Raw genomic sequence first — 27,865 nt, 5'->3', positions numbered from 1 at the left:
AGGGAAGGGGGATAAGAAATACCAGCGAAATGAAAGAAAAATTAAAAACTCCAAAAAAATAACGAATTAGAAACCAAAGAAAGAAAAATAAACAGCGCAAGAGCAAAAAAATTTTCAATGTTGACAAAGCAGTTCAGGGAGATATGACACATTGGGGGATTATCTGATAGCCTTTGGCTTGTAGAAGTTATAGAACTTAGATAACTTGCTATTGAAGCCATGACCGTTACCTTGGGCATTGGAAATAAGCTCTTCGCTGTCAGCATGAGAAGATGAGCCCGATCTTTGATTCAGATTGGTCTTTTTGATAACTGGAGTGTTATTGGAGGAGACATTGGTCAACACAGTATTAAGAGAATGAAGCGATGGTTTGTGTTTGACTGACAAAGAGTCGGTGGAGTACAAACTTTCCAGATCGGAACTGTTAACACTAGTATTAATTTTGGAGTTGGTATTTGGGGTTATGAGTTGGTTGGTGAGGGGATCAATGATGGCCCTAATTGGCTCGTCGGCAATTGGATCCAAGATGAAATCTTCAGCGTAACTTTCCAAGATCTTATTAGCCAAGTACCCGTACAACTTGACCCAAGTGTCTTCTAATTCTAAAGTGAATCTTTCGGACAATCTGTCTTCGAAAGTAATGAGCAATGCCTGGAGCATCAATTCAAAATGGGCGGTTTCGATGTTTAACACTCTGCTGTGACGACGGCCGATTTGGGCAAGGTAATCGTCAAACACATGGATATTTGGAAGCGACGAAAGAGCGATGGTGATCACCCCGGACAATGCGGACGCTTGGTGCTGGATGGTTGGGAACATTGTTGTCAAATGAGGGTCAAGATTCAAGAGGTTCATGTACAATTGTTGGCAGAACATCGATGCAGCAGCTCCGGGAGAGCCGTGCTTAGAGAAAGTGGACGATGATGTGAATTGGTTGAAGTCTTCTTCGGAGGAGTCGGATGATTCATCGAAGATGTCGTTTAACATCGAGCTCCAACTGGATTTGAGCAATTTTATTTCACGAGGGGATAAGCTTAGGGTTAGTGGTTTGCGGAGTTGATGGTGCATCAGCTGCTGTGGTTGTGGTTGTTTATTATCGAAATTAGATTTGATAGGGGTTGTAGAGCGAGACAAGTGGGTGATCTGGGTACTGACTGAAGTCAATTCTGAGTCAAGGGAGGTAAATACCGAAGCAGAAGAGGCAGTGGTACTGTTGTTGGTGGATGTGACTGAAAGAGGTCTCATTGTTGGAGTGTATCGATGATATATTTATTATAGAGGGGTCGGGTGATTTGATTGAGAGTAAAAGATATGAATTATTTTTTTTTTTTCTTTATTATTTACATGAAGGAATTACAAGGGAATATATAGATAAATATATAAAATGATAGCACACTGTTTACATTTGGATATATATGTATTAAGCACTTGTATATGCACATATTAGCAGATAAAATGGGTATTTTTTTCAGTTGTGGAGTGATCGATGAAAAAAAAAAAAAAAAATTTTTATTTTTTTTTATTTTTTTTTTTTTCCATTGCATAAAACACAATTTTTCATAAAATATGCGTGTTTCTTGTTGCAGGCAGGCACCCTTAAAAAACTTGTTTTTCACAAAAGTCGAATGATTCTGTTTATTAGCGATGATTGTTGGGGATTGGGGTTGCTGTGCGAAGCGTGAAAAGACGGTTGAATTTTTACTGTATAATATATAGATATATAAATATAAATATGTAACACTGGTATTATAAATATTCAGATATAAGTATAAAATACACAAAAGAGACAGCCCATCAGGGAGGCAAAAAAGAAAAGAAAGCAGGCCGCGAGTGCCCAGGGCTGCGTAGTACCGCCTCCTCCAAGGCCTTGGAAAAAAGAAAAGAAAAAAAGAAAAAAAGAAAAAAAAAGTGATGACGTTCCGGAAAGTGCTGGGCCGCATTTTATAATCGATTATAATTATGATCTGTCACACAATTCCTATTGGGTTCCGGAACTATATTGTCCATTCCCTTGTTAATTATAGATATCTCTCGTATATATTATATATATAAATGCTATCTAGGCTACATATTGTAGATATTTAGGTCAGAGACCAGACTCCACCTGTGGGATCTAACAGTCAGTTACCTCATGCTTTATGGCTTATTTTTTTATAATGTGCACGAAATACATACAACAGATAGCTAGACGTACACTGTCACCCGGCCCACGGCCCTCAGATCGGATTCTGCCTTCTCTTTCTTTCTCTGTGGGTAATGCTGCATTGGTGAATAAGACAAATCGCCTGATAATTTGTGTTTTCCCCAGCCAGTGTGCCTATCTACTCCGTCGGCTAAACAAGCTTTCTTTTAAGATTACGGCGCAAATACAACTATAATTAGCGAGAGAAATTCCCCTGACTGCCCTGGGGGAAGAAGCAACAACAACACTCAAGGATAAACCTAGGGAGCCGCTCACTGGAGAAATAATCCGGAATAGTATAGTCAGCTAAAGCAACCTTTGCAATAAACTTAGGTCACCAAGGGAGACAGATGGAGGAGAGGTCGGTAAGGAACGAAAAACCTCAATTAAGTAATCCTGTAACGATCACACACACACACACACCCCTCATCGGGAATCTACAGTGCACGCTAGAGCAGCATCACCACCCCCCTAAAAAGATCAAAATAAACACCGACTATAGAAATCCCAACGGTAATTTAATGCAGTTTCTATGTCTTCACCTACAAGACCAAGCATGTCTCAAAGGGCTGCTTGTATATTATAATCGTTCTTAGATCGATGAGTAGTTTTGCTACGATTGTCGATCCCACGGATTGTCAATCCGGAGATTCTTCCCATACACACACGAGGGTTGCCCTGCTGATTACATAATCACATCCCCCAGCTCACAAAAACTGCACAAATCCTCCACCATGCGGTCCAAAAACTTTGTCGATAGCTTCGGATTCACGAACACCACCCGGAAAAACTCGCCCTTAGCCCTAGGATTATTCTTATTTGCTTGGGGGAATGGGGCATAATCAATCATGTATTTCCCCTCAGCGTGGAACCGGCCACATACCTGCCTGGTGATTCTTGTGTAATCATCAATGACCCTTGTTGTCGGATTCATGTAAAAGCAAACTTGGACCCCCGGAACTCTGCCATCCACAAGATTCAACACTTCAAAAATATTGGCCATCGACGCCAACTTGTTTGCAAAATAGTCTGCCATGTATTTTGCATGGTCAATTCTTTGGGTAAATCCCAACTTCCCGTAATAATACCAACTCAAGTAAAATTTCAACAGATCGGCCCTTCTACCGCACCCAAGGGTACCGTTCGCCAAATCAAAATTATCGCCGGCGTCATGGAACAAATACTCTGCTTTCAAGGAATTGCAACTTTTGAAGATTCTTTCGTCTTTCACCAACAAAAATGAGCAAGTGGCCGGCACTCCTAGCAATTTGTGAGGGTTGGCCGTGATAGAATCAGCTTTGCCAACTCCTTCCAACATTGTAAAATCTTTGCCACTAAAAATGAAATTCCCTCCAAGTGACCCATCGACATGTAGCCATAACCGATGCTTCCGCGCCACCATCGAGATCTCCTCGATCGGATCAAACGACCCAAATACCGTGGTCCCCGCAGTGGCGTTCACATAAAGCGGTGTCCATCCATCATTCTTCATCCTCACAATCTCCGATTCCAAAGCCTCGACAATCATCTCTCCTGTCTCAGTCACCGGAACCCCCACCACCGCATCGGTGCCAAACCCACAAAGCATTGCCGCCTTGGTAATACTGTAATGAGAATCAACCGAGGTAAAAATTGCAAATCGATGAGCCGAATTTCCTTCTGTCTTTGTCGAGGGGTAAAGATGAGCCCTTGCCATATGAAGACTGGTGACATTGGACCAACTGCCTCCAGGGAATGTCAATCCTCCGCAATATTCACTATCATGCCCATAAAATAGTTTGGCGTACTCCCGACCAACAAATTTTTCAATCACCGTCAATACCGGACTGGCGCTAAACACATGGGAATTGGTGTTCAACACCAGAAGCACCAAATCAGCAATCACCCCGATTGGATTTGTCAGAGCGTACAATTTCTCAAGAAACCCTAGTGACCAAGTATTGGCGCTGTTGTCCAAAATCAAATCGATCTGATCAAGAACCGGCTGGAGCATCGCTTCATCCTCCACCTGGGTCCCAAACCCTTTAAGTGGTAAATCAAGCTTCCCTGGGACTGATGTAAGAGCATTGTAGAGTTCTCTTCCACTAAGAGTCTCCTTGCCTTCGCAAGATTTCGTGAGACATGGTGGCACCACCAAGCTGGATTCTGGATCAGGTTTGACGTAGTCAATGATTTTTGCGACGATGCGTGGAAGAAGATACTCCAAATGTTGGATTTCTTGTTTGTGATCCACTAGCGGCTGACGCAGCTGTTGCAATTGGTCTTCACTCAAAGAGATTGTCATCCTTAACTTAAGAATACAAGGGAAACACACCGAAATTTCGTATAATCTAGGGAAGTGCGATCTGTACGATGAAACTTTTTTTTTTTTCCACTTTTTTTTCACCTTAAGTTTTTCACACAACGTCATTCTTTTTTAGCCACAGGCTGATGATATAAGACACCTGCCGGAGTCAATTGTTGTTGGTTTCCTATTCCGAAAAAAAATAATTTCATTTTGTAGTCAAATAAAGATCTATAAGAAGATTCAGATAGCTTTTATTTCATTGTGCAGATCAAGCAGCGTAAAAGGTTATATGTTGTTGTATCTCGATGTCGTAAAACAGAGTGGCATTCTTCACATTTCTTAATTCGTTCATTAATTTATCAAACATTCTATTTTGTGATTTATTGAATCGTTTTCGGAGCATTATAATAAGTGAAGAGCTTTCGGAAAAAATCAAAAATATTCAACATCTTTACTAAAAAGTATTAACTGGTAGAAAAATAATCCCAATCCTAATTTCAAAAACCTCGACTCTGTAGCCATTAATGGTAGGTCCTAGTATGACACCACCTAATTTTTAAGAGTTTTTGGTCACCAACCTATAGTAATGCCCAGGATTATCGTTAGCAATTTCATCACATCTCTGCTTTTTATCATCATTGTTAGTTAGTTTTTTTTTTGTCTTTGAAAAACTTTCCAAGATTGTTTTTCTTATCGATGTTGAAAACGGTTGCCGTAAGGTTCTCGGTTGGGTATATTGCAATCTGGGTTTTCATAGAGCTACTCTCTCACACTCGTTGCATACTGGATAATAGGGGGATGTGTCAGTGTGTACTTACTACCTTTGTAGCATTTAACTTTACTGGTAATGAATGATGCCCTGTTTGACTAGTAACTCGTAATATCATACTGGAAGGCTCGGAGTTACCACTGATCAATGGATGATATATCTTAGTGCTATGGTAGTTAAACTGCTTAAACTACTATACCACTATAGTAGTTGATTTTGTAAAGGATCTAGTGATCCCCGATACCTCTTGCAGATGTAATATTCTAAATAACCAAGTTGCATAATTTATCACAACACACATCCGGACCAACCCAAACTATTATTTATCTCGAAATGATTTTCATCAATGGGGACACAACAAATTGGTGCTCCAGAATCACTACCAAATCATCATGCTAAAATAAACATGCAAAAAAAAAAAAAAAAACACCCTAAAATAAATTAATTATCATGTTTGTGGTAATTCTCGCGCAACATTATTAATCCACTCATATTTTCATCAGTTTTCCACTATAGTGGAAAAATTAGTAATCTCAATATTTAAAGAGGATCACTCTTTTTTTTTTCTTTTTTTTATGATATACTAGTCTATACACCCTTAATAATCTTTTACAAGACAAAACAAAAAAAAAAAATTGGGACATACAAGATAAACATAAATTAAAAAATAATACAAACCATCAAATCGAAATATTTCTTATTTCTTCAATCTCCTTGATCGCGTTTCTTCTGATATCACTTTCCACAAACAATGATTTAATCAAGTGAATCAATTCTTCGGTTTCCATATTGTAGAACTCCCCATTATAGAAATTTTCCATGATCAGGGCAAGATGTGAAGATACCACGATCTTGAAATTCGCCAACTTGGAGAAATTGCTGATGTTCTTCTTATAGAAAATCACGTCTTCGCTGGTCTCCTTTGCGAAATCCTTTTCATTAATTTGAGCATAATCTTCCACAGTATCATCATCGGCAGCGTGAAGATTGCCAAAAAAACTGACAAATCGTAGCATGTGAGAAATGATCTTGCAAAGCTCTTCACTATCGTGTTCGGAAATCAAACTGATTTGTAAAATATCATTGATGATCAATTGATAAAATTCGTTGAGGAAATTCACCACGATCAATTGCTTCAAGTTAATCGAAAGTTGTTGAAACCCACCAGCGAAGAAAATTTCTTTGAATTTGAATTCTAACTGAGTCAAGATCATGTTTGAGCTATTACTACCATTGGCTGGTGATGACAAGTTGGTGAAGTTTTGGAATTTCCGGTAAATTCTCAAGAACGAAATTTTCTCAAGATTAATAATGTTGGTCAAATAATTTTCAATTTTTTCATCAAATAATACCGGCCCTTTGAAGGCAACTTGTGGGTTGATTGGTTCAGAAAGCTTTGTTAATTCTTCTCTAGTGTAGGGATTAAATAGAATCTTCAAGTTAATAAGCTTTTGCTTCAATAAAATATTCAAATAATAAACATCATTATAAAATAAGAACTTCGAATCGTATTTCAGATACCCACCAATCAAATAGAAAATATCCATCAATTGGTTGATCTTATTCATGATTTCTTCATTGGTGATCGAAAAGTCACTAATTTCCTGAGTTTCATTCACCTTATTGGATAATTCCGTCAAATATTCGACAAAATTCATAATGATTCCAAAAATTTCATCCGGGATCTTGGTGCTTTTGAACGAACTCACTGTGAAATCCGCAACAGCGTCTTCGGTTTCCTTATCTGCCTCATTATGACCTTGTTTCTGGTCTTGCCCACCAAGAATATCGCTCTCGTTAAGATTAAGATCTTCTTCTTCTTCATCATCTCCCCATCCCCAATCATCTAACTCTTCATCAATGGAATTGAAAGATACGATCGATTTCGAACTTCTCTTTTTGGACACAGTTTTTTCATCCTTTTTCATGAGCCCAATCCCGTGGGCTGTCGTGTTAACATCATTCATTTCCAAATCCAAGTCCAAATCCAAATCATCGTCCCCTCCCCAGGCATCCTCGTCCAAATCAAAGTCCTCACTATCATCAAAACTTCCTGCTTTATCCTTTGGCTTCTCTGCGCTAAACGTCGAGAATCTCTTGGATAATCTTTTCGAAATTCTCTTTGAAGCTCTTCTCCCCAATGAGGTGCCAGAGGGCGCATTACTGGTATCCGCAGTTCCTTCACTATGAATTGAGCCCGAGTCTTCATCAGTACCACTACCTTGCTGTTGATGTTGCTGATAAGAAGAGAATCTTTTGGAAAATCTTTTCCGATCATCATCCGGCCGTTTCTTATCAATGTTAGAAAATCTCTGGGAATTAGATGAAAAATCAAATGGTGATAACGGAGTAACTGGAGACATTGGGGAAGTAATTCCTGAAGGAGGCCCCTGGAGCGACTTGTGTGATGGATCACGATCACCGTTAACAGTTTGGGTGATAATGATTGGTTGTGTAGGTGGACCAAGGTTTGGTGTTGAGGTTTTACCAATCAATGAATCTAAGGCATCTTGATTGAATGATCGATCTTGCGGTATTTTCAATTCCAATGGCAGTTCATCTTCGGAAATCGTTGGCGATTGGAATTGAGAAAATAACGCATTTGAGGAACCTCGCCCGGCATTCAACGCAAAAACACTGGTTCTCCGATTATTTTTTCTTTTGGAATCTTCTGTGGTCTTTTCTTGAATTTTGGAACCGAGTAAAGAATCAATAGACTGCTCATTTTCATTGATTGAGTCCATAATATTGGTGGCTCCTGAAAATGTGCGTTGGTGAGCTCTTGGTGATTTCTTGATTGGTGATGATGGTTTAGAAATAACTTCGGGTTCAGGAGCCGGAGGCGGTGGTAATTTTGGAGTCTCAACACTCTTAACTTCTCTGAAATCAATTTCTGATCTATCAATCAATTCATGGAAAATCAAATCAAAAGTATCAAAAGTGGTCAAGTAACTTTTGATTTCGTTGATAATTCGGTTCAATTTTTTATCAAGATGAAAGTCAATCAATTTATTAATATTTCCCAGCCATAAATTTTTATTATAATCATTGAGTTCAATGGTAGGCAAATTATTTAAGTATGCGATGAATAACTCGTTGGTAGATTTCTCGTTCAATTCATTCAGGTCCAAGTTTAAAAAATAAAAGTCATTTTTATTCAAAATTTTCAATTTTATAAGTAGGTATATCAACTTGATTAGGGTGATGATATCCTGTTTAATCGTTACGAGTAATCTTTTATTACTTTGGTCGATGCAACACTGATTGTAACCGCTGATCAACAAAAGCAAATTGAAATTAATGAACCCTGATAATTCATTCTTAGCAAATAGAGAATTTGCATCAACTTTACCTGGTTTTAGCAAACTCCTGCGGAGAAATGGTGGTAATAGAATAAAGAATTCGAGTAACTGCAGCATATTGGTAATAAAGGCGTTGAACGTTTTTTTCACTGATGCATCGTTAGTGCTAACCAACTTGAAAGAGTTGTCATCTTTGACGAGCTCTAATTTTTTTTGGTGTTGATTGACGCTTAGAAGTTTGGATCCAACATTTTCTCCCACAAGGGTTGAAAAGCGGTGAATTTTCAAATCAAAATCGTTCTTAAAGGACGGATTCTTCATGGCTAGTGTGTGATAATTCTCATCAAGGAATTCACAAAACTCTTCTATAGTAACACTTTCCTCTATTAGATCGTCATAAGTATTCACTAACTTATGGGAGACTTGTACTAGCACGGTACTGTCGTCCTCTGCGCCATGGCATTGGCAAAATTTATCCATTAATTCAAGCAATTTTTGAAAATATACCGTTTTGAACCCGTTTATTTTATTTTCAAATAACCTTATTATAATGATGTTCTTAGAATAGTCTTTGGTGGTATCGGTAGAGATCAATTCTTGGTCAGTTAATGAAACATTCTGCAACTTCTCTGGAGAAAAATCGCTGAACCCACCAGGTAGCAGCACGGTGTTCTCGACGCCATTAGGGTATAATATTTGATTCCTCGGGGTCAATTGCGGAGCAGTCCTGGCTTTGGAAACTTCTTGGTGGTACGAAACATCATTGATGTAGTTTTTCAAGCTTCCGAGCTTTTCATCCAATTTATTGACATTATAATTGATCGATTGGAACTGGAACGCAAATGGCTGCTCATAAGAAAACTCCACTTCTTTGATCAAATTCTTTATCACCCATATTTTATCTAATAGCCCCAATTTGAGTTCTCTTTCTCCATTATTACTGTTGTTGTTCCCGGGGTTAGTATAATAGTTCACACTAAGGTTGTGTTTGGATGATTCGTTTTCCGCAAGGATGGTGAGCCGCGATTCAAGTTGCTGATTGACTGAGGCGATTTCCCCATCTATTTGTCCAGCTAACGCGCCAGGTAAACCAGTGGCAATGACCATTTGTTATTATTTGCGTGGGAGATGATCCTGTGGAGGAGGTGAATCAAACAGATCAAAGGACAAATGCAATAACGATTTCAATTTCAATGTGTTGTTTTTTGGTGATGGAATTTTACTTCGCTGTATCATGTGACTGTTGAGTGAAACTTTGTCTTTTGGCTGATTATCTTCTTTATTATTATATTGGTGGCTATTGTGCTTATTATTTATAAATATTTAATTCTTTATGTAAATGCATTTCTATATTGCTTACTAACACTGTAATTAGGGGGCGTTTTTGAGCTGTGATTGTTAAACAATTGCTTTAGTAAAGGATCCCTACCGATACACTAACGTACACCTGTCACACACACACACACTCTCTCTCACTTGTATCAAAGATATATATCCAAATTCATATATGGCAGAGCAATATGACTTTTTTCACAAAAAAAATATATATATATATATTAGCACTTTAGGAAAAAGCTTGGGGAAATTCAAGTAGAAGATGAAATTAGTATGCTTTTCAAAGTTTCAGCATCGAAGATTCTAAAATGATCGTAAATATCTCACAAGCTTTTCACAGTTCACGATTTTGTAGGTGGCTTTATCTCTGAAATAGATAAACTGTGCCAACTAACTCTTTCAAGCTAAAGATATCACTTTTTCTGTTCAATCTTCTTTTCTTACGGGATTAAGTAATTCCAAAGTTTGGATTGTGATAGTCTTTGTGATTCTTAGGATAGTTTTTTTTTTTTTTCTCTTTTTTTTTTCACTTTCTCAAACAAACAAGAGAATAAGCAAAGAGACTTATTTCCACTATCCAATATATTCTTTGTAGATCGCAGAAGAGCTGTCTATTTGTCAAAAGACCCTGTTTGGGCTTAATATATCAATTACAAAACAGCTAAAGGTGTTCTGATGAAGTTTTCTATCTTGGTTTATATAGACAGGGAAGTTTGATACTGCTTCCGGTACTTGATAATTCTCAGTGGCTTGCAATCCCAAAATCGTAAACGAGCTAGCATATAATTGAAACTTATATTTGAGAATTAGCTCAAGTGACTATCTAGTTTACTTGTGGTATTTGGAGAAGTTAACTTTAAAAAAAAAAAAATGAATAAATAAAAATACGATAACAATAAGATAGTTAGAGCTCATCAAGTAACAGCAAATCTCAAGGAGGTTCCAAATAAAAATATATTATATTATTTAATCAATAGCGAATAATGCTTAATAAATGCTACTTACTGATGCTGTAATTCCTAGATACGCATAATTATGCATTATTCGGTACAAATCACGCGAATAAATATCAATAAAAAAATTTTTTTTTTTTTTTTTTTTTAGAAGAGATGAGACTTTACTTTTCAAAATAATCTTCAATATAGTCTGAGTAACGAATTGTGGAATTCTTGCAGGAAAAAAAAAGTTTGTTATTTGCAAAGATGGCAGGACCTCAAAGAAATAATCACAAAAGACCATTTGGTAATTCTCAAAAGAGAACATTTGGTAATTCTCAAAAGAGATCATTTGGCAATTCTCGTCATGATCAGACAAATAAGAAACCAAAACATGGAAGACAACAAATGCGTGAGATCAAAAGAATGGGAAGAAGACACCAGAATGAGGAAGCCAAAGAAGATTTTCCGGATTTCCCAGAAAATGATGAGGGATACGAATCAGGAGATAACATTGGCGAGGAGCCATCCGGGGCCATGAGTTTGGAGAACAATCCACGCCAGGCTTACGATGCATTGATGGTGCTCTTGGATAATGGGAAAGACGAAAAGAAAACCACAAAGAAATCAGAGAAGAATACTGCAAAGGTCCAGGTTATTGATGGGAATATTCCAGGAAATGAAGATGAGGAAACCGAATACGGGATTGAGGATATTGACGAAGATGAGGAACTGGTTAAAAAAGAAGATGAAGAAGATCAGAATGATTTATCAGAAGATGAAGAAGATGAAGAAGATGATGAGGCATCAAGTGACCCATTCGAATACCATTTTGCTAATCCACAGGAATCGATATTGGAGAATTTCGAGCAACAAGTCAGTAAGGATTCAACCTTGAAATGGCAGTCCACCAAAACCAGTACCTCTGACAAACAGTATATGGCTATTGGCCAATCAGCTCCAATCGAGGAACAACTATCTAAAGGCAAACAAAATATCAGACTCGATGGGAACCTTGAACAATTCAAGATTAAATCTCGTATGAATATTCCATTTGACGATGCCAACATCACCAATTCTCAAAAACTCATACTTGATTCGGTTTTCAAATATAAAGATGTAGTGTTTCCTTATCAACACTACAAAGATGAATCATCTATCAGAGACTTATATGCAGCTCATGCAGTGAATCACATTTATAAGACCAGAGATCGGATTCTCAAGAACAATTTAAAACTTTCTACTTATAAGGAAGCATTGGAGCAAGGGAAAGCTTCGGTAGAAGATGAACCAGAGTTGAGAGATCAAAGTTTTAACCGTCCAAAAGTATTGATTTTATTGCCTACTCGTCAAGCTTGTTTTGCAGTAGGTGAGAAAATTATTGAAATTTCCGGCTTACAAACCGTGGAAAACAAGAAAAGATTCTATGCTCAATATTATTCTGACGATAAAGTCCCAGAATACAAATCCAACGACTTCAAATATCTCTTTGATGGTAATAGTAATGATTTCTTTTGCCTAGGGATGAAATTCACCAGAAAAACTTTGAAATTCTACTCGGCGTTCAACCAATCGGACATAATTTTGGCATCACCGTTGGGATTAAAAGCGATTTTGGAGAAAAAGGAGAAAAACAAGAACAATAAGGACTTTTTAAGTTCCATCGAAGTGTTTGTGGTGGATCAAGCCAACTCCTTACAGTACCAAAATTGGGGGAATGTGAGTTACATTCTTAAACATCTCAATACGATCCCAGAAAATTATTCCGAAGATTTGGATTTCAGCAGAATTAGAATGTGGGCCATTAATAATCAATTCAAGTATTTGCGTCAGAATTTAGTGTTCGGGAAATTCAGTACTCCAGAAATGAATAATTTGATTGGTAACAAACATTCTTTGAATTTGTCCGGGAAAGTGAAATTCAAGCGTAATTTCACTAGTGACGAATCGGGGATTGGCCAGATTGTTTTCAAGTTGAGACAGGTTTTCAACAGATTTGAATGTGAATTGCCAGTCAACGATCCAAACGCTCGTTTCAACTACTTTAAGACTAATATTGTGCCATTTTTGAAAGAGCAATCTGATGATAAAGAAGGCGGGGGCGCGTTGGTGTACCTTCCTGATTATAGCGATTATCTTCGGGTGAAGAATTATCTTAGGTATGAAACTTCCGTGAATTTCTGCTCTCTTGATGAATATTCTTCACAATCAAAACTTACAAAATACCGTGATGGGTTTGCCAAAGGAAAGTATAAAGTTATGTTATACACTGAAAGATTGCACCATTACAATAGATTTGAGATCAAAGGTGTGAGAAATGTGGTGTTTTACAAGTGCCCTTCAGATGAAACTTATTATAGCGAGATTTTATTGAGATTTTTGGGTGATTCAATGATGAGAGATGTCATTAAGGATATCAATTTGAGTGTGGTAAAGATTATGTATTCTAAATGGGATGCCAACTTGTTGGAAAAAATTGTGGGAACCCAAAGAGTTCCGGTATTGTGTTTTGGTTCTAATGAGATTTACGAATTTAAATGATCAAATAGATTTTTTTTTCTCCTCTTCTTTCAAATATAAACGTTAATTATATTGCTGGATAAAATATCAAACAAAAATTGTAAAACACAGATGACCATAAAAAAAAAAAAAAAAAAGAGGTAAAAAGAACAATGTGCAGCACCTTATAATTGAAGCAGCAATTAAGGCTAATAATACAATACCAAAGAAATAAATTCGTACAAAAACGTCAGATCAACATGATGTCAATTCAAAAAAACCAAACAAACCAAAATACCAGGGAGATCATTCATCATCCGATAAGATTCATCCTTTCTTCAGGACATCAAATGAGAAAACGCCATGATTATACAGCAGATGGAAATGTAAGGGCTCATTCTTTCACCGATTCTAGCAAATTTCCAGAACACTCCTAACAACCCATTCTTATTCTTGTCGAGTAAAGCTGGTACTGCTGAATGGATATAGGTGGAAGTACAAATTAGCAAGAGAAGCACTTGCAATAATGATTGGAAGTTGAAAAGCGCAGACTATCAGGGTGTTAGTTAGAAAATTATAGCTATCGCAAAACCCCATCGTAGGCAATCAACCAACAACTTACCATGGTTTGCCGTTTGATAAGATCAACGATCAACTGCAACAATTACGATGGTGATTTTGACGGGCGTTTTTGTGGCCGCCAAAAGTTTTGGGAAGCGCAATCACGTGGATGTTCTATAAAGCAGACCAACCCACATCCCTCTCAGATCCCGGAAAGCGAGCTCGGTTATTGAGAATCTTTCTTGTTTACTGGGTATCAGATAGATTTATCTCCTAGACCATTGCTAAATAATTATATGATGCATTACACTTACAACAACTAATGATCCCCCAAGACCAGCCCATCTCCTCCAAGCCTCACAAGTACTTTGGCGACTACAAGTACGCGGTGAAGTACCATCAAAGCTTTTATAAAAACGTCAAGGGTCATCAGACCCCAAACCCCCGGAACCATAGAAGCACTGCCAGCCCGAATAATAATAGTCACAATAATGCTGGGGGTCATCAAGTATTCTATCCTCCTCCGCCAATGTCTAATCCATTAGTACAAACCTCTGGCTATTCTCATGATATACCCCAGACCCAGCAGTTCCCCCAACATTTCAATTCTATAATGATTCCTGGATCCACTGGGGGTCAACGTGTATTGAAAACACGCAATTCTTCCAAGAAGAAGTCTCTAGCATTGAAAACGTCTAATTCTTCCTCAGATATGGTATCATTATTGGCGACAGCCGTGTTGAATGATCCTGATGATGGATTATCAGTGATGCAAAATTATGAACCACAAAAGTTTCACTCAAGGCCCACTACTGCCCCGCCAATGATAGAGCAATATTTGGATTTAGATCATCAATATTATATACCAAGTGAAAAGAAACCAAAGAAAAAGAAAAAGGAACTATTAGGTGCCAAGAAAGAATCACTAAAGAAGCAAAAACAGGTTGTTTCAAAAGCATTGGATCCTCAAGATATAAAACAGTTACTAGCTATTGGTGGCGGAGTGTTTGGGGTCATATTGTTGATTTTTCTAGGGATTATCTTTTATCAAAGAAATACGATTTTCTTAGCAGAACACTCCAAGGCCAAGTATATCAAGCATCCTAAAATCGCAGCATTCCATCCATTAGCCCTAGATAAGGACATTTGGGATGATTTACGGTTGAATTACAATGCAGAAGTGATACAAATTCCTACCAACAAAATGAAGACAAGAGAAGATTTCATTTACAAGTTATCACAATATACCGACTACAACATTCTTGTGACCAGTAAGCTTACTGATGGATTAATTGGAACATTTGATGAGGAAATCATTGGAATGTTACCAGAGACTACAGTGGCAGTGATTAATTCTGATTTACGGTATAATTCAAGTATCATAAACCAACTAACGCAAAGAAATATTCAGTTTTCTTACAATATCAATAGTGAGTTAAAAGATAATTCTACCGCCGATACCCATATGTTTCTAATGCTCAGTGCCATGAGAAATTATCAAGAAAGTATCCAGAATTTGCTCAGGTCGTACGAAGAAAACATGGAGTACGAAAGTCGCTGGACTTCCAAACCTTGGCTTTTCGATTTCCCACCAGAACCATTGGAGAGCATATACACCCTGGCCGGTAAAGCAGAGTTTGGGTTTTTGCCCAATGGCAAAGTTTTGGGGATTCTTGGGATGAATGGGGTTGGCAAAGCCATTGCCAGTCGAGCAAGACCCTTTAATTTCAAGAGAATGATATATCATGATGAGTACCAACTTCCTACAGTAATTGAACAGTCTTTAGGATTGGAGTACGTTACTTTAGAAGAGCTCCTTAAGATATCAGATATCTTCTCCATAAACATTAGAGAGGATTTTCCTACTAGTGACGACCATGTTGACACTTCCGCTGTGAAGACTTTATCGGATGTGGCTAGAAAACAAAACGGGGATGAAATACCTGGCAGTAAATCGAAATACTATCGGATGATCAACAATGGAATGATTTCTAGCATGAAAGATGGTGTAATTTTGGTGAACACAGCACTGGAAAAACTCATCAACTTTAAATCTATCAAAAAATATCTTGGTAATGGGAAAATCAGGTCAATGGCCACGGATTCAATTGATTTTAATGATCGAAAATTGGTGATGAAACTATTGAAGATGCCCAATTTGATCTTGACCCCTCAAACCAACTTGTACTCACAACAAGTGATCAATGGTGATGATGAGTGGGCCGTCAAGAATATTAAAAATATCTTGGAATTCGGAAGAGTATTGAATATTGTACCCGAGCAGAGACATATGGAGTTTAAATTTGATTATTTTGTCATGTAATATTTTTCTAGATTTTTTTTATTTTTGTCTTTTCTCCTTGCTTATTTATAACTCTCGCTAATTTTTGCTTCTTCTGTTAAAGTTTTCTTCTTGTGTTAATTTTCTTTTGTTAATTTTTCTTCTTTTGCTAATTTTTCTGTTTTGCTAATTGTTGCTTCCATTTTCCAGTTTGATAAATCGCTAATATTTGTTTCTTTTCCAGCTTAATATTTCTTTTTTTTTTTTTTGTTATCTCCATGATTTCGTTATCCTTTGATCTGACTACACTGCATGAAAAATGATCGAGAAAAAAAAAAAAATAACAAAAAGTAAAATGTACCAAATCACCACTAATAGACCAAAGATTGATACTTTTTCTCTTTATATCTCTTTTTTTTTTTCATTGCTAATGGCCTCCACATTGAAAGCCCTGGCCATGAAAAGATTCGTACCTCGTTACTTTGACATTGGGGTCAATTTTACAGATCCGATGTTCCATGGCCACTATAATGGCAAACCTCATCACGATCTGGATCTTTCTCTAGTGCTTGAGCGCGCCAGGCTCTTCAACGTTGAGAAAATCCTCGCTACTGGATCTACTTTAGAAGAATCTCGTCGAACTATGGAGATGTGTCGTAATCATCAGGGATTCCTTTATTCTACCGTAGGGGTCCATCCGTGCAGTGTCACCGAATTCATCGACAATCCAGAACTGCATCTTCAACAACTTCGAGAGCTTGCCCTTGAAGGCAAACAATTGGGGATCGTCAAGGCTTTTGGGGAGATTGGCTTAGATTATGATCGATTGCATTATGCTTCTGCAGATTTACAACGAGAATATTTCAAAAAACAACTTGATATTGCTGTGGATTGTGATTTACCATTGTTTTTGCACATGAGGGCTGCTTGTGATGATTTCATCAAGATTATTGAACCGTACCTTGCTTCTTCTTCTTCTTCGTCATCCACTTCCAATGGTAAATTGACCCGTAAACACCATGTGGTGCATTCTTTTACCGGAACTTTGCCAGAACTTAAAAGACTCGTGGAATTGGGGTTCTATATCAGTGTCAATGGTTGTTCATTGAAAACTGAGGAGAATTTGCAAGTGGCGGCAGAAATACCCTTGGAAAGATTGATGATTGAAACTGATGCTCCATGGTGTGAAATCCGTAAAAGTCATGCCGGTTATAAGTATCTTACAGGGTATCCTAATGCGTATTATCCCGAAATCGCGATTGAAGAAGATCAAGCCTCATCAGAACAAACTGCTCAACAGAAACCAACCTCAAAGAAAAAAGCTGTCGTCCAACTTCATGATCATTTACCTTTCCCAAATATCAAGAAGGAAAAGATGGCGACGTTTGAGATCCAACCAGAGGCACAAATTGGGATCAGGGCACCCCCATTGATCAAGTCCCGTAATGAACCAGTGTTTGTGGGACTCGTTGCCGAGGTCATGGCCAAATTGAAACAGGTTGAACCAGAAGTATTGATTGATATAGCCTACAAAAACAGTGTTGAAGTATTTGATGTATATCCAGATAGAAAGTGATCGGATAGAAAGAGATCTCGAAGGATACACTGTTTATTCTATGTGATATATAGAATCCATTTTACATAGTCTAAACTTTATTGTCATAAATGTTATTCCAAAATTTAAAAAAAAATTCATGATCAACATAAAAAATAGAAAAAGAAAAGAAAAGAAAAGAGAATCAAATTAAATAAAATAAAATTGAAAAAAAAGTAAAATAAGTTAATGTCGATCCCAAACAAACAACTTTACAAGAAACTCAACACAGAACAACAAGAGTAAAAGAAAAGGATCAAATAAAAATAAATAAAAAAAAACAAAAACTGTAATGTATAGGAAATACGAAAAAAAAAAAAAAAAAAAAAATGAACAAAAGAAAATCAACATAGACGAGAAAAATGACGATGTAAAATTATGACAAAAAATTATGACAAAGATACACGAAAAAACAAAAAAAAAAGAAAAAGAAAAGGAAAGGATTATTAAAAAAGTAATGGTAAAAAAGGAAAATGAAAATGATCATAATAAAGATAATGAATAGCAATAGTTATAGTTATCGTAACAATATGTAAATAGGCCAACAAAAGGAAATAAAAAAATAAAAAATTAAATGAATAAATCAAAAAAAGCAAAACAAAAAAAAAAAAAAACAAAGGGAAAGAAAATGAATTGTTTGACTTTCTTGGATTGAACTCTCTATTTTCAATTTTTTAGGTTTTCTTTTTCTGTGTTTATTTTTCACATTCAGATTTGTAATGTAATTAATCTCTGGATTTCTCTCTTATAATTATATATACACATCTCATTACAGAGAGAAATCTTTCGGACTAATATATGTCATATTATTATTTCTTTTCTTCTGCAACTTCTATTTCCTCCACTTTAGAACTTTCTTCTTCTTCTTCATCTTCATCATCTTCTTCATCAATTTCTCTGTCCATTTCATGTCCTTCAGCATCAGCAAATTCACTACCTGGCAAAATTCCAAGAGATGCCAAGATCGAGGAGCTGTTGCTTGTATCAATGTAATATGTACCGTCTTGGAAAGTTGCAACACTGCTGCTGAGTAATTGACTCAATGACTGAGTGATCCCTGTATCACCCAACCCTGGGGTTTCTTCTTCAAAAGCTTCTTCACCAGTGGCTTGCATATCTTGTTGCAAATGTTCATTTGGTCCCAATTCTGTCTTAAAAATTTGTTTTCTAATTTCGTTGAATGGTTCGGAAATTGGAGTACCTTCTTTGGCAATGATATCATCGTACCATTGATCAAGAGATTTACCGTCAAGAATGGCCACGACAATGATCGACATGTTATCACATCCTATACCGGTACCCATGGAGTTTGGAGCCACGCAAACATCGATGATTTTCTCCGAAATTTCCGTCAAGCTAAGACGTTCATGGATCCCACGGCGCACGAGCTCGACACATTGTTGAGAGGTCAAGCAATCCCAAATCCCATCACACGCCAAAATGATAAACTCATCATGGGCGTAGTCAAGGGTGTGTTCAATAATATCTGGGAACGCAGTGACAATTTGTTCTTCAGGTGGCAAGTTTGGAGATTTCTTGAAATCGAAATCACCAATACAACGAGAAAGAGCCAAGTTACCATTAACACGCCCCACGTCAACAAATCCCCCAGCAGCAACAATACGGGCTTTTTCTCCTTCATTAGAAGGTTTGTGGTCATAACTCATGGCTTTGGCTTGACCATCGATCGATAACACAATTCTGGAATCCCCAGAGTTGGCACACACAAGTTTGGAAGGAGTGCACAAGATCGAGGTGGCGGCACAACCACTGGAGTCGTTCTTCATGGCTGGGTCATCAAGAATAGCACGGTCACAGGCAAGGAAAGAGTCTTGCAACGCCTTGGCGTATTGTTTCTTTTGGATGAGTTCCGAATGGTCTCTGAGAATTTGTGGCAAATGTTCCCCGGAAAATAATGCCACACGAGACCCACCATGGCCATCAAACACTGCAAAAAATGACACTTGTTCATCGAATTGAATTTCAGTGGTCACTGAGGTATCGACATCTTTTGGGGTTGGAGCACAATCAGTGCTTTCCTTGTCGGCTTCGGTGTCATCGTCATCGTCGTCGTTGGCGGTAACGGTAACGGAATCGTAAATCCCTTGGGCAATTTGCTTATAACTCTTCACCTTGTTGAGATCAAGAATGGTGGAGTGGGAATCTTCCATGGAAACACGCCAACCTTGCATTGACGATAACCCAAACTTGAGAAACTCATCGCCCCCATCTTCCGAGTGCTTTTCGGTTACGGGCTGAGAAAGAAATTGACCCATCTTCTAATACTAATTGAATATTTGTTTATGATTGTATGGTTTAGGTTATGAAAGTGAAATGGTTTATTTTGTTTTGTTCTTTCAATGTTCTCCTTAAACTTGCCTTGGACTTTTCTTTCAATTAAAAAAAAAAAGCAACAACTGTTCGTGTGATATAGTACAAACTAGAATATTGGTGAAGCAAGAAACTAGCAGGAAAAAGAAAAAGAAATCTCCAGGTAGAATCTTTTTTTCCAGAGAGCAACAGAGATGGAAACACTAAACACTGATAATGTAACTTGGAGGCAAAAGAGAAGGATAAAAAATTTGACACACCTCTGCTCTCATTCTTTTTTTTTTTTTTTTTTTTTTTTTTTGGGCCGGAAAATTTTTTTTTTTTTGTTCAAGAAAATTTTTTGGGATTTTGTGGCACTGATTAGTGTGTGATTACGTAATTATATGAAGAGCTTATGTAATCAGTGATGAGGGTGTGATTACGTAAGATATTGGCTGAGAGATTATGTAACCAACACCCGGAAATTGGGCCACCCTTTACTTTTTTTCTATTATTCATTGACCAGAGATGGCAGAGCACTTTATTCTGTCCCCGCCAAATTGCTATTATCATGAGTGATGTCGAGGATATAGAGAAAACCCTTGCTAAGGAGGAGGCAGAACTTATTAAGGTGAGTTAGGAAATACCCAGAGTATTCGCAATTTACAGAAAACCATATGCTAACCCAAATCACAGGATAAAGAAATCGACAGAATCCTCAATTGCTTCAAACTTGATGCTTATTCGATTCTATCACTTCAGCCAGGTTGTTCCCCACAAGATATTAAGAGGACTTACCGGAAGAAATCGCTCTTGATTCATCCTGACAAGACCTCGAATCCTCGAGCCCCCGATGCGTTTGATAGTTTGAAAAAAGCCCAAGCGGTGTTGGCTGATGATCAACAACGGGGACAATTGGATGAGATCTTTAGTGATGCGCGACGGGTGTTGATACGTGAGAAGAAGTGGAGTATTGATGACGATCGTCTCAAAAGTGATGATTTCTTGAAAGAATGGCGGGCAAAGACAAAAGAATTGTTAATTGAAGAGGAATTCTTGAAAAGAATGGAAATCAAGCAGAAATTGGCCAAAGATGGGGAAGTGAAGAGAAGAAGAGAAGAGGCATTGGAAATAAAAGAACGCAAAAGGAAAAGAGACAAAGAATGGGAAGATCATCGTGATGAACGGGTGAATAACTGGCAACATTATCTTAAAAAGCTGGAGAAAAAAAAGAAGAAGAAGAAGGATTTGTTAGTATGAATTTGGAGATCCAAGTTGTTAAAAATAGGACGGACATTACTATCTGTAATACTGTCTATTTCCATTCATCTTGATTTTGGTATGATGGCGGATATTTTTGTCTAGGGCTTTCTGATCTTTCAAGAAACCATCCAAGAAAGCCACTCAAAGTGAATGTGATGAACTCAAAAGTCATGTATATTCTGAGAGGGGATAATCAAAAGCTAATGTGAGAGGACATCTCTATTCTAAGGTGTATGGAGGATCGGGTTTCATGCTTATATACCTATTCCCTTCCCATATACTATTTCATCAATGGGAAATATTAAGATATTCAAAGTGAACAAGCACTTAAAATTTGATAAAATGTATTTGAATATCAAGCTTTCTTTTTTTTTTTTCTACTTTTTACTTTTTTACTTTTTTACTTTTTTACTTTTTTACTTTTTTTTTCTGAATAACCAATCTTGGCTCTTCGTAATTCACAATTAGAGCAGTTACATTTTCAATTGATTTATTGAATAAGCTTGCGGTAATCCTATGAAAATCTTATATGTATGACGATGGACATAATAATAATAAGATTGGCACCTGTGTGAAAACGGAAACCAAAGCAGCAGATAAAAAACAATCTGAGCCAGAAGAAAAAAACACTCATAAAACTGAGTGGGGGAATTTCTTTTCCTTTTTGGTGTTGGTGCTCTGTTAAGTTTTAGGTTGGCCCTACACAAAAAGTAGACTTTGGAGCTAGACTGTCTTGTCTTGCCTTTTTTGGGGTGTGTGTGTGTGTGTTTTACCTTCCAGAGATCGATCGATCGACAAATCGCAGTATTTGACAGAAAATACCGATTGGTGTAAGCCAGGGAAACGAGACAATAGTAGGAGTGATCGTGAAGATTAATTAAAGATGCAAATATAGCCCAGTGGGACAAGGGAGATGTTGGCACACTTTAGATGGATCCTTCTATTTTAGGAAAGAGAATTGCCATAGAAAAGCGATTTCACATCCACGCTGCATTTATGCTAAAAGGTTCGCTTATGCCGAGCGATCTTGTGGTAGTGTTCGGACTAACTAATGGTATGGAGATAGGAACAAGAATGGGGAGGCGACTTCCGATACTGAGAATTATAAGAATATAATAAAGTATTATATAAAAAGAAGCATAATAATCACAACAATAATATAGTTTTGGAGTATATATTATAGTTGGTTCACGCTCCTTCGATGAAAATTAAATGCGTCAGATCCCAGTCAAACAACCAAAAACAGAAAGCACCCAGAAAAAAAAAAAAAAAGGTTCTCTGCACACTCCATTTTTATAGACGATTCCTGTGTGATGCATGGCATGGCTCACCTACCTATAGGAGTTAGCAGCATCAGCAATCACCACTGCGGACAAAACGGATTTTTCACTATAAGGAATGGGGGGGGGAGAGTACCATTCCCAGCTAATCTGGTATTTATTTTGTATAATGTTTATTAAAATTCAATTTACTTTCGTTGTGCAAGATCACCACAGAGATGGATCCATGGTGACGGTATATCATACAACGTCTTTCACGTGATTATTTGATTTTTTTTTTTTTTTTTTTGCGGTGAAAAATCAACAGACAATAAAATCAGAGAGTGATAGAGATGCCCCCACAAGATCATTCATTACCAAGACCAAGACCATGGCCAACAATAACCTCATTACTTATTTGACGATCGGTGGGGTATCGTTATTAACCGGCATCTTTATCGGAAAAACCCTTGTAGATGCCAAACAAAGCGAGGAGATCCTTACAAAAAAACGCATAGAAGATGAAGATGACGAGGATGAAGAATACGATAGCGAGGATGAAGATGAACCACCTATTCTAATCGATTCTACCCCGTTGAATGAAATCCCCGGAGAAGTACGTATGATATTCGCCATTAGAATGGATCTCGGGATGACCAAAGGTAAGCTGGCGGCTCAAGTAGGCCACGCCGCCGTGGGATTATATAAGCAGATCTCCAACCCATCACTTGCCAGTTACAACCCAACTCTTTTACAACGGTGGGAAAGAAGTGGCCAGGCCAAGATTACAGTGAAATGTCCTGATGAGGAGCAAATGGATATGTTGTTCGCCATGGCAGTGGATCGTGGGGTCAACAGCTTGGTGATCCACGATGCTGGACGCACCCAGATCGCTCTGGGAAGCGCGACAGTATTAGGGTTAGGTCCAGCCCCCAAGGCGGTGTTGGATAGTATTACTGGGGAATTGAAATTGTACTAGAACTGTATATTGTAAGATGTCGATCATGGAATTAATAATATGTATTATTTTCTCAATATAATTGTAGTCATAGCTAACTAATCACCACAGAACTGTAAAGTAAATAGAAAAAAAAAAAAACTTTTTTTTTTTTTTTTTTTCCTTTTTCTTTAGGTTAGATTTTCATCGGGGCAGGGCAGCCCAGGAAACAATTTTCATTGAATCAATCATATTTCCCTTAGCAGGAATTGTGGTTTGAGACACCCGCGATTATTCACGGTCTCGAAAGATACCTATCAATTATTGTGCGGGGGTGTAGGCTGTAGGAAGGGCCAAAGGAGTCATATTTGACAAATTAAAACAACAAGTGATAATTACCACATTCCAGCGAGTCTCGAATCTCAGTTAATTAGCTTTCCATGTCACCAGCCAGTAATTAATCCCAACCATTCGCTCGCGTCGGTGAGCCCCACTCTGTGAACCGGCGTTCCCTTGCCGCATTGGGGAAGAGAGTGTTCCAAACCCCTTATTTAGAACGAGGGTTTTCTTTCTCCTTCGCACCCTTCATGATACATCCTGCCATGCCCTGCGCGTGTAAGTAGTCATCCGAACCCAGACAGCAGCAAGATGCAGAATATACGTTCTTTCCCTGTCACTTTAAAGATCATCGACGACACTTGGATATATATAAAGGCCCTGGCCGGTCCTTGCAACTTTTATCAATTTCCGTTCAATAATATCTTACAATCATTTCAGATCTTACCAATTTATTGTATTCTCTTCCCATATTCATTCTCCATTGATATTCCACAATGAACTACACTCTTGAACCCCAACCACAAAACCCATACGTGCTTGCTACTGAAAAATACTCAGTTACTCTTCAGTTGTCTCCATCGGAAATTCAAACCGTTCGTACAACATGGGCCCAGATGTTACAAGATATCAACTACGCTCCAGCTCCAGCTGCCAATAACGACTCAGACAAGAAAGCTCCGAAACAACAGCCTCGTTCCCGTTATGCCGGTTCATCGTCTTCACTTTTCTGTGACCAGCTTTACCGTAACTTATTAGGTCTCGCTCCAGATCTTGAAACTCTCTTCCCATCAATCAAACATCTTGCCGCCTCATTTGCCGGGGTCCTCCGAATGACCGTCCTCAACTTGGAAGATTTAAGAGCCCTTGATGATTATCTTGATGCCCTTGGAAAGCGTCATTCTAGAATCTTGGGGATTGAACCAGTGCAATTCGACCTTATGGGCGCCGCATTCATCAAGACTTTTGCTGACAGATTCGGCAGAGGGTTCACTTTGCAAGCCGAAGACGCTTGGGCTAAAGTTTACCTGTATTTGGCTAACACCATGTTGGCTAACGGTGCTGAAGATACCCTTGCCTTGGGACACATGGATGAAGAACTCGATTGGGGTATGGACTTGGACAGACAGCTGTCTACCGTATCATCATTAATGGAAGATGGTAATGAATCATTCACCTCTTCCAGCTCGACATCGCTCACTGAACCATCTACAGTGTTGAAATTCATGAGTGTCGATAATTCTGACGCCGCTAGTATTCGTTCCACCGCCAACTTCTTGCCAAAGGTTGGTAGAGGTGGATCAAGATTGACTTCTAGAAAAGCTTCTGCTAAAAACCTCAAGGAACAAGATTCTAACAATGTCGGAATGATGAGCAAATCTCCATCCAAATTCTTCCCAGACATGTCTTCGATCGATGGTGTTAGTACCAAGACTGGTGACAGTAGTACCGCTTCAGAAAGAGACATTGTTAGTAATTTGAGCAGTGGTAAGAAGATGTTTCAAGGATTTAAGAGTGCCATGGGCTTGCCAAGCAAGAAAAGATTGAGCACCGCTTATTAATTTGTTACAGTTTATATTTTCAGCATTGTTTTTCTTTTTTTTTCTTTCTAGTTTGTTTATTCTGCATTTACCATTTTGATACTTTCTCTACCTCTTTTTGCTGGCATCGACCAGTGGATTGTGAACTTATGATTCCCTCTTATTTCTAATGACTCTTTATTCATATTTTTAGCTTTTAATATTCTGCTCGCTTTCGGTTATTATTTATTTTACACTATAATGTAATTTTGTGTTTATTTTATTTTCCAAAGAAAAAGTAGTAGCACTGGGGTATTTTCCAGTTGACACATTCCTCATTGCTCGCCATTTTGTTGTGTTGCCCACAACAACCATAGATGAAAAATTTGGACACCGATTTGTTTTTGTTTATGGCCGCAATTTTTCTTTGATATTTATGGTTGATAGGACGCATGCTGTCGCAGTACGGCACATCACTGATTCATGCATTATGCCTAAATCAAGCCACGACATAAAAAAAAAAATTGACGATCCCCGCCAAAACTTCACGGTAAGTAGCTGACGATTGGCGACGCAGCATCACTAAAAAAACCGTTCTTTCTAATTGATAATGTCCTTCTAGGCGATCTTTAATTTATCTTTTTTATGTCCTGTCTTAGTTCTGAATTACGGTATTTGCGGCCACTTGGGCCCCGCTGGATGATAAGAACGATCAGGCGATATAAAATAAAACTCTATTTTTCGCAACAAGAATATCAATAGACTTCAGCATACCTATTGTTAGTTTCTTTCATAGCATGTGCCTAACTACGAAACCTTTTTTTTTTTTGGCTGATATTTTTTTTTTTCTAAGTTTGTTGACGCCTGTCGTGTTAAATTAGCAAGATCTGTTTGTTCTAATAATGTTTATTGTTTAGCATTCTCGGAAGAAAAAACCTCAAAAAATAAACCATATAACTTTGTATGGGCTACTTCTACATGGGATTTTCTGGTCGATAGAGAGCGTTTCGAACATTAATGATCTCAGCGATAGTTATTAACCATCAGTAGGTCTTACTTGGTATTTGAAATAAATGAGATACCAATATCTTCCCAAAAGCTCTTCTAGTTTTGATAATATACTACTATTTTTTTTTTCACTAATTTATATTTTCACTTTAAAGTTTCACGCTTTGAAAACATCATCGGTTGGTGCTGCCGTGGTGAATTTTTTCAATCGTGGTTTGTTTATACTTGTCCTGAAAAGGAGGCCTTTACGTGTTGTTCCCACATATATCAGGTTTGACCAGTGTATGTCTATTTGCAATTCCAAATCTATCTGGTTCACAAAGACACTAAAACAATACAAAATAGAATTGATATCTAGCAGGAATACGGGTGATCAGGCAGGAAATAACAGCAGCAGATTGGCGCAACCAAAGAATGTGGAATTGATCAGCGTTACAGGTAAGTAATTATTTGCTTATTTTTTATTTTTTCTTTTCTTTAATTTTTTTCATAACAAAATTCATTTCAACTTCCCTTTGCCGTAAATATTATTTCATCATATTGATTTGTTGATCATTTCAAAATATTAGAAAGTATCTAATATCTCAGACACAATCAACGCTAAAAAAAAGTAAAATGTAAGATCAAAGACATGTCGATGATGTCAGTGCTAACTGTCATGCCGCAATAATTGACAAAAATTTCAGATCGAGGTTGAAGACTGTTTGTTTGTTGGTCAGCGATAATAATAATAATGAGCCGCTTCCTACGTTTGTTCTGGTTGTAGATTTTTTTGCGGTGCTTTGATATTTTGGTATTTTTTTTTTTTTTTTTTCATTGATGTAAGGGAAGGGTATGGTACTTTGGTTATATATTATTATTATTATTATTATTATTATTATTTTGTAAGATGTGAGCAAGGCTAATCTGCTAAGTAAGCTTCTAAAAGTTGACTTCTCCGGTTGGTACCAATTTTCCAATCCATTTCTAAATTACGTTCGATATGTGGAGGAAGGATCTCCGGATTATGTCAGTGAATTGTGTATTACCAAAAAAACAAATAGAATCCCTAAAAGTGTCATTTCGGCGGTTCCTAATTAATTGACATTTATGATAAAATCATCCGATAAATCGTTAATTAGTTAATTAGTTAATTAATTGATTAATTGATTACCAGTTTATTTCGTTCTCCAATTTTCACTCGGGGGTGCCAACATCTTATCTAATTCCAATTTTCAACAGAACAACTAACATAATTTGAGAGCCGCTTCAAACATTGATGAGCTGCTCTTTTTTTTCTTTAATTTCTCTTTTTTTTTTTTTTTTTTTCGTTGTGGTTTTTTTTCACTTAAACTTCATGATTGGGGAAATTTCCAATAGCGCTTTTCCTTGATTTGACAGATCACCCTCAGTGCGGTGGTGGTGAAAATCGGCCTACAAAAAAAAGTATTGTATTATGTAAGTAGGCTCGCTTTTATCTGCAACCATTATATAATCAGCCTGTCATA

The 27,865-nt window shown here is 37.5% G+C and overlaps 13 protein-coding genes across 13 annotated transcripts; 8 read left to right on the top strand and 5 right to left on the bottom strand. All coding sequences in view use genetic code 12, as the record gives it.

Moving 5' to 3' along the window:
• Nucleotides 1–159: 159 nt before the first annotated feature.
• DASC09_035060 (globin) lies at nt 160–1,245 on the bottom strand (the record flags this gene model as incomplete). Its single annotated transcript, XM_064997105.1, has 1 exon — nt 160–1,245. The coding sequence occupies one exon, from the start codon at nt 1,243–1,245 to the stop codon at nt 160–162; it is 1,086 nt and encodes a 361-aa protein (XP_064853177.1).
• Nucleotides 1,246–2,867: 1,622 nt separating this feature from the next.
• DASC09_035050 (pyridoxal phosphate-dependent decarboxylase family protein) lies at nt 2,868–4,466 on the bottom strand (the record flags this gene model as incomplete). Its single annotated transcript, XM_064997104.1, has 1 exon — nt 2,868–4,466. One exon carries the CDS (start codon nt 4,464–4,466, stop codon nt 2,868–2,870), a length of 1,599 nt encoding a protein of 532 aa, XP_064853176.1.
• A 1,452-nt stretch (nt 4,467–5,918) lies between these two features.
• DASC09_035040 (Dsl1 protein) lies at nt 5,919–9,647 on the bottom strand (the record flags this gene model as incomplete). The annotated part of the gene is made up of 1 exon (XM_064997103.1): nt 5,919–9,647. The coding sequence occupies one exon, from the start codon at nt 9,645–9,647 to the stop codon at nt 5,919–5,921; it is 3,729 nt and encodes a 1,242-aa protein (XP_064853175.1).
• A 1,430-nt stretch (nt 9,648–11,077) lies between these two features.
• Nucleotides 11,078–13,351, top strand: UTP25 (rRNA-binding ribosome biosynthesis protein UTP25; the record flags this gene model as incomplete). Its single annotated transcript, XM_064997102.1, has 1 exon — nt 11,078–13,351. The coding sequence occupies one exon, from the start codon at nt 11,078–11,080 to the stop codon at nt 13,349–13,351; it is 2,274 nt and encodes a 757-aa protein (XP_064853174.1).
• A 296-nt stretch (nt 13,352–13,647) lies between these two features.
• On the bottom strand, nt 13,648–13,934 carry KSH1 (Ksh1p; the record flags this gene model as incomplete). The annotated part of the gene is made up of 2 exons (XM_064997101.1): nt 13,648–13,860; nt 13,932–13,934. The coding sequence occupies 2 exons, from the start codon at nt 13,932–13,934 to the stop codon at nt 13,648–13,650; spliced, it is 216 nt and encodes a 71-aa protein (XP_064853173.1).
• A 258-nt stretch (nt 13,935–14,192) lies between these two features.
• On the top strand, nt 14,193–16,193 carry DASC09_035010 (uncharacterized protein; the record flags this gene model as incomplete). The annotated part of the gene is made up of 1 exon (XM_064997100.1): nt 14,193–16,193. One exon carries the CDS (start codon nt 14,193–14,195, stop codon nt 16,191–16,193), a length of 2,001 nt encoding a protein of 666 aa, XP_064853172.1.
• Nucleotides 16,194–16,581: 388 nt separating this feature from the next.
• DASC09_035000 (3'-5'-exodeoxyribonuclease) lies at nt 16,582–17,727 on the top strand (the record flags this gene model as incomplete). Its single annotated transcript, XM_064997099.1, has 1 exon — nt 16,582–17,727. One exon carries the CDS (start codon nt 16,582–16,584, stop codon nt 17,725–17,727), a length of 1,146 nt encoding a protein of 381 aa, XP_064853171.1.
• An 827-nt stretch (nt 17,728–18,554) lies between these two features.
• DASC09_034990 (PP2C family serine/threonine-protein phosphatase) lies at nt 18,555–20,021 on the bottom strand (the record flags this gene model as incomplete). Its single annotated transcript, XM_064997098.1, has 1 exon — nt 18,555–20,021. The coding sequence occupies one exon, from the start codon at nt 20,019–20,021 to the stop codon at nt 18,555–18,557; it is 1,467 nt and encodes a 488-aa protein (XP_064853170.1).
• A 605-nt stretch (nt 20,022–20,626) lies between these two features.
• On the top strand, nt 20,627–21,315 carry DASC09_034980 (uncharacterized protein; the record flags this gene model as incomplete). Its single annotated transcript, XM_064997097.1, has 2 exons — nt 20,627–20,686; nt 20,752–21,315. The coding sequence occupies 2 exons, from the start codon at nt 20,627–20,629 to the stop codon at nt 21,313–21,315; spliced, it is 624 nt and encodes a 207-aa protein (XP_064853169.1).
• A 1,509-nt stretch (nt 21,316–22,824) lies between these two features.
• Nucleotides 22,825–23,556, top strand: PTH2 (aminoacyl-tRNA hydrolase; the record flags this gene model as incomplete). The annotated part of the gene is made up of 2 exons (XM_064997096.1): nt 22,825–22,833; nt 22,906–23,556. The coding sequence occupies 2 exons, from the start codon at nt 22,825–22,827 to the stop codon at nt 23,554–23,556; spliced, it is 660 nt and encodes a 219-aa protein (XP_064853168.1).
• Nucleotides 23,557–24,347: 791 nt separating this feature from the next.
• Nucleotides 24,348–25,412, top strand: DASC09_034960 (uncharacterized protein; the record flags this gene model as incomplete). Its single annotated transcript, XM_064997095.1, has 1 exon — nt 24,348–25,412. The coding sequence occupies one exon, from the start codon at nt 24,348–24,350 to the stop codon at nt 25,410–25,412; it is 1,065 nt and encodes a 354-aa protein (XP_064853167.1).
• Nucleotides 25,413–25,860: 448 nt separating this feature from the next.
• DASC09_034950 (uncharacterized protein) lies at nt 25,861–26,824 on the top strand (the record flags this gene model as incomplete). The annotated part of the gene is made up of 2 exons (XM_064997094.1): nt 25,861–25,920; nt 26,534–26,824. The coding sequence occupies 2 exons, from the start codon at nt 25,861–25,863 to the stop codon at nt 26,822–26,824; spliced, it is 351 nt and encodes a 116-aa protein (XP_064853166.1).
• Nucleotides 26,825–27,111: 287 nt separating this feature from the next.
• On the top strand, nt 27,112–27,458 carry DASC09_034940 (uncharacterized protein; the record flags this gene model as incomplete). Its single annotated transcript, XM_064997093.1, has 2 exons — nt 27,112–27,127; nt 27,268–27,458. The coding sequence occupies 2 exons, from the start codon at nt 27,112–27,114 to the stop codon at nt 27,456–27,458; spliced, it is 207 nt and encodes a 68-aa protein (XP_064853165.1).
• Nucleotides 27,459–27,865: the final 407 nt, after the last annotated feature.

Source organism: Saccharomycopsis crataegensis, assembly GCF_037102585.1.
Source record: "Saccharomycopsis crataegensis DNA, jcf7180000000084, whole genome shotgun sequence".
NCBI lineage: Eukaryota > Fungi > Ascomycota > Saccharomycetes > Ascoideales > Saccharomycopsidaceae > Saccharomycopsis > Saccharomycopsis crataegensis.
This window is presented reverse-complemented; position numbering and strand designations above follow the sequence as displayed.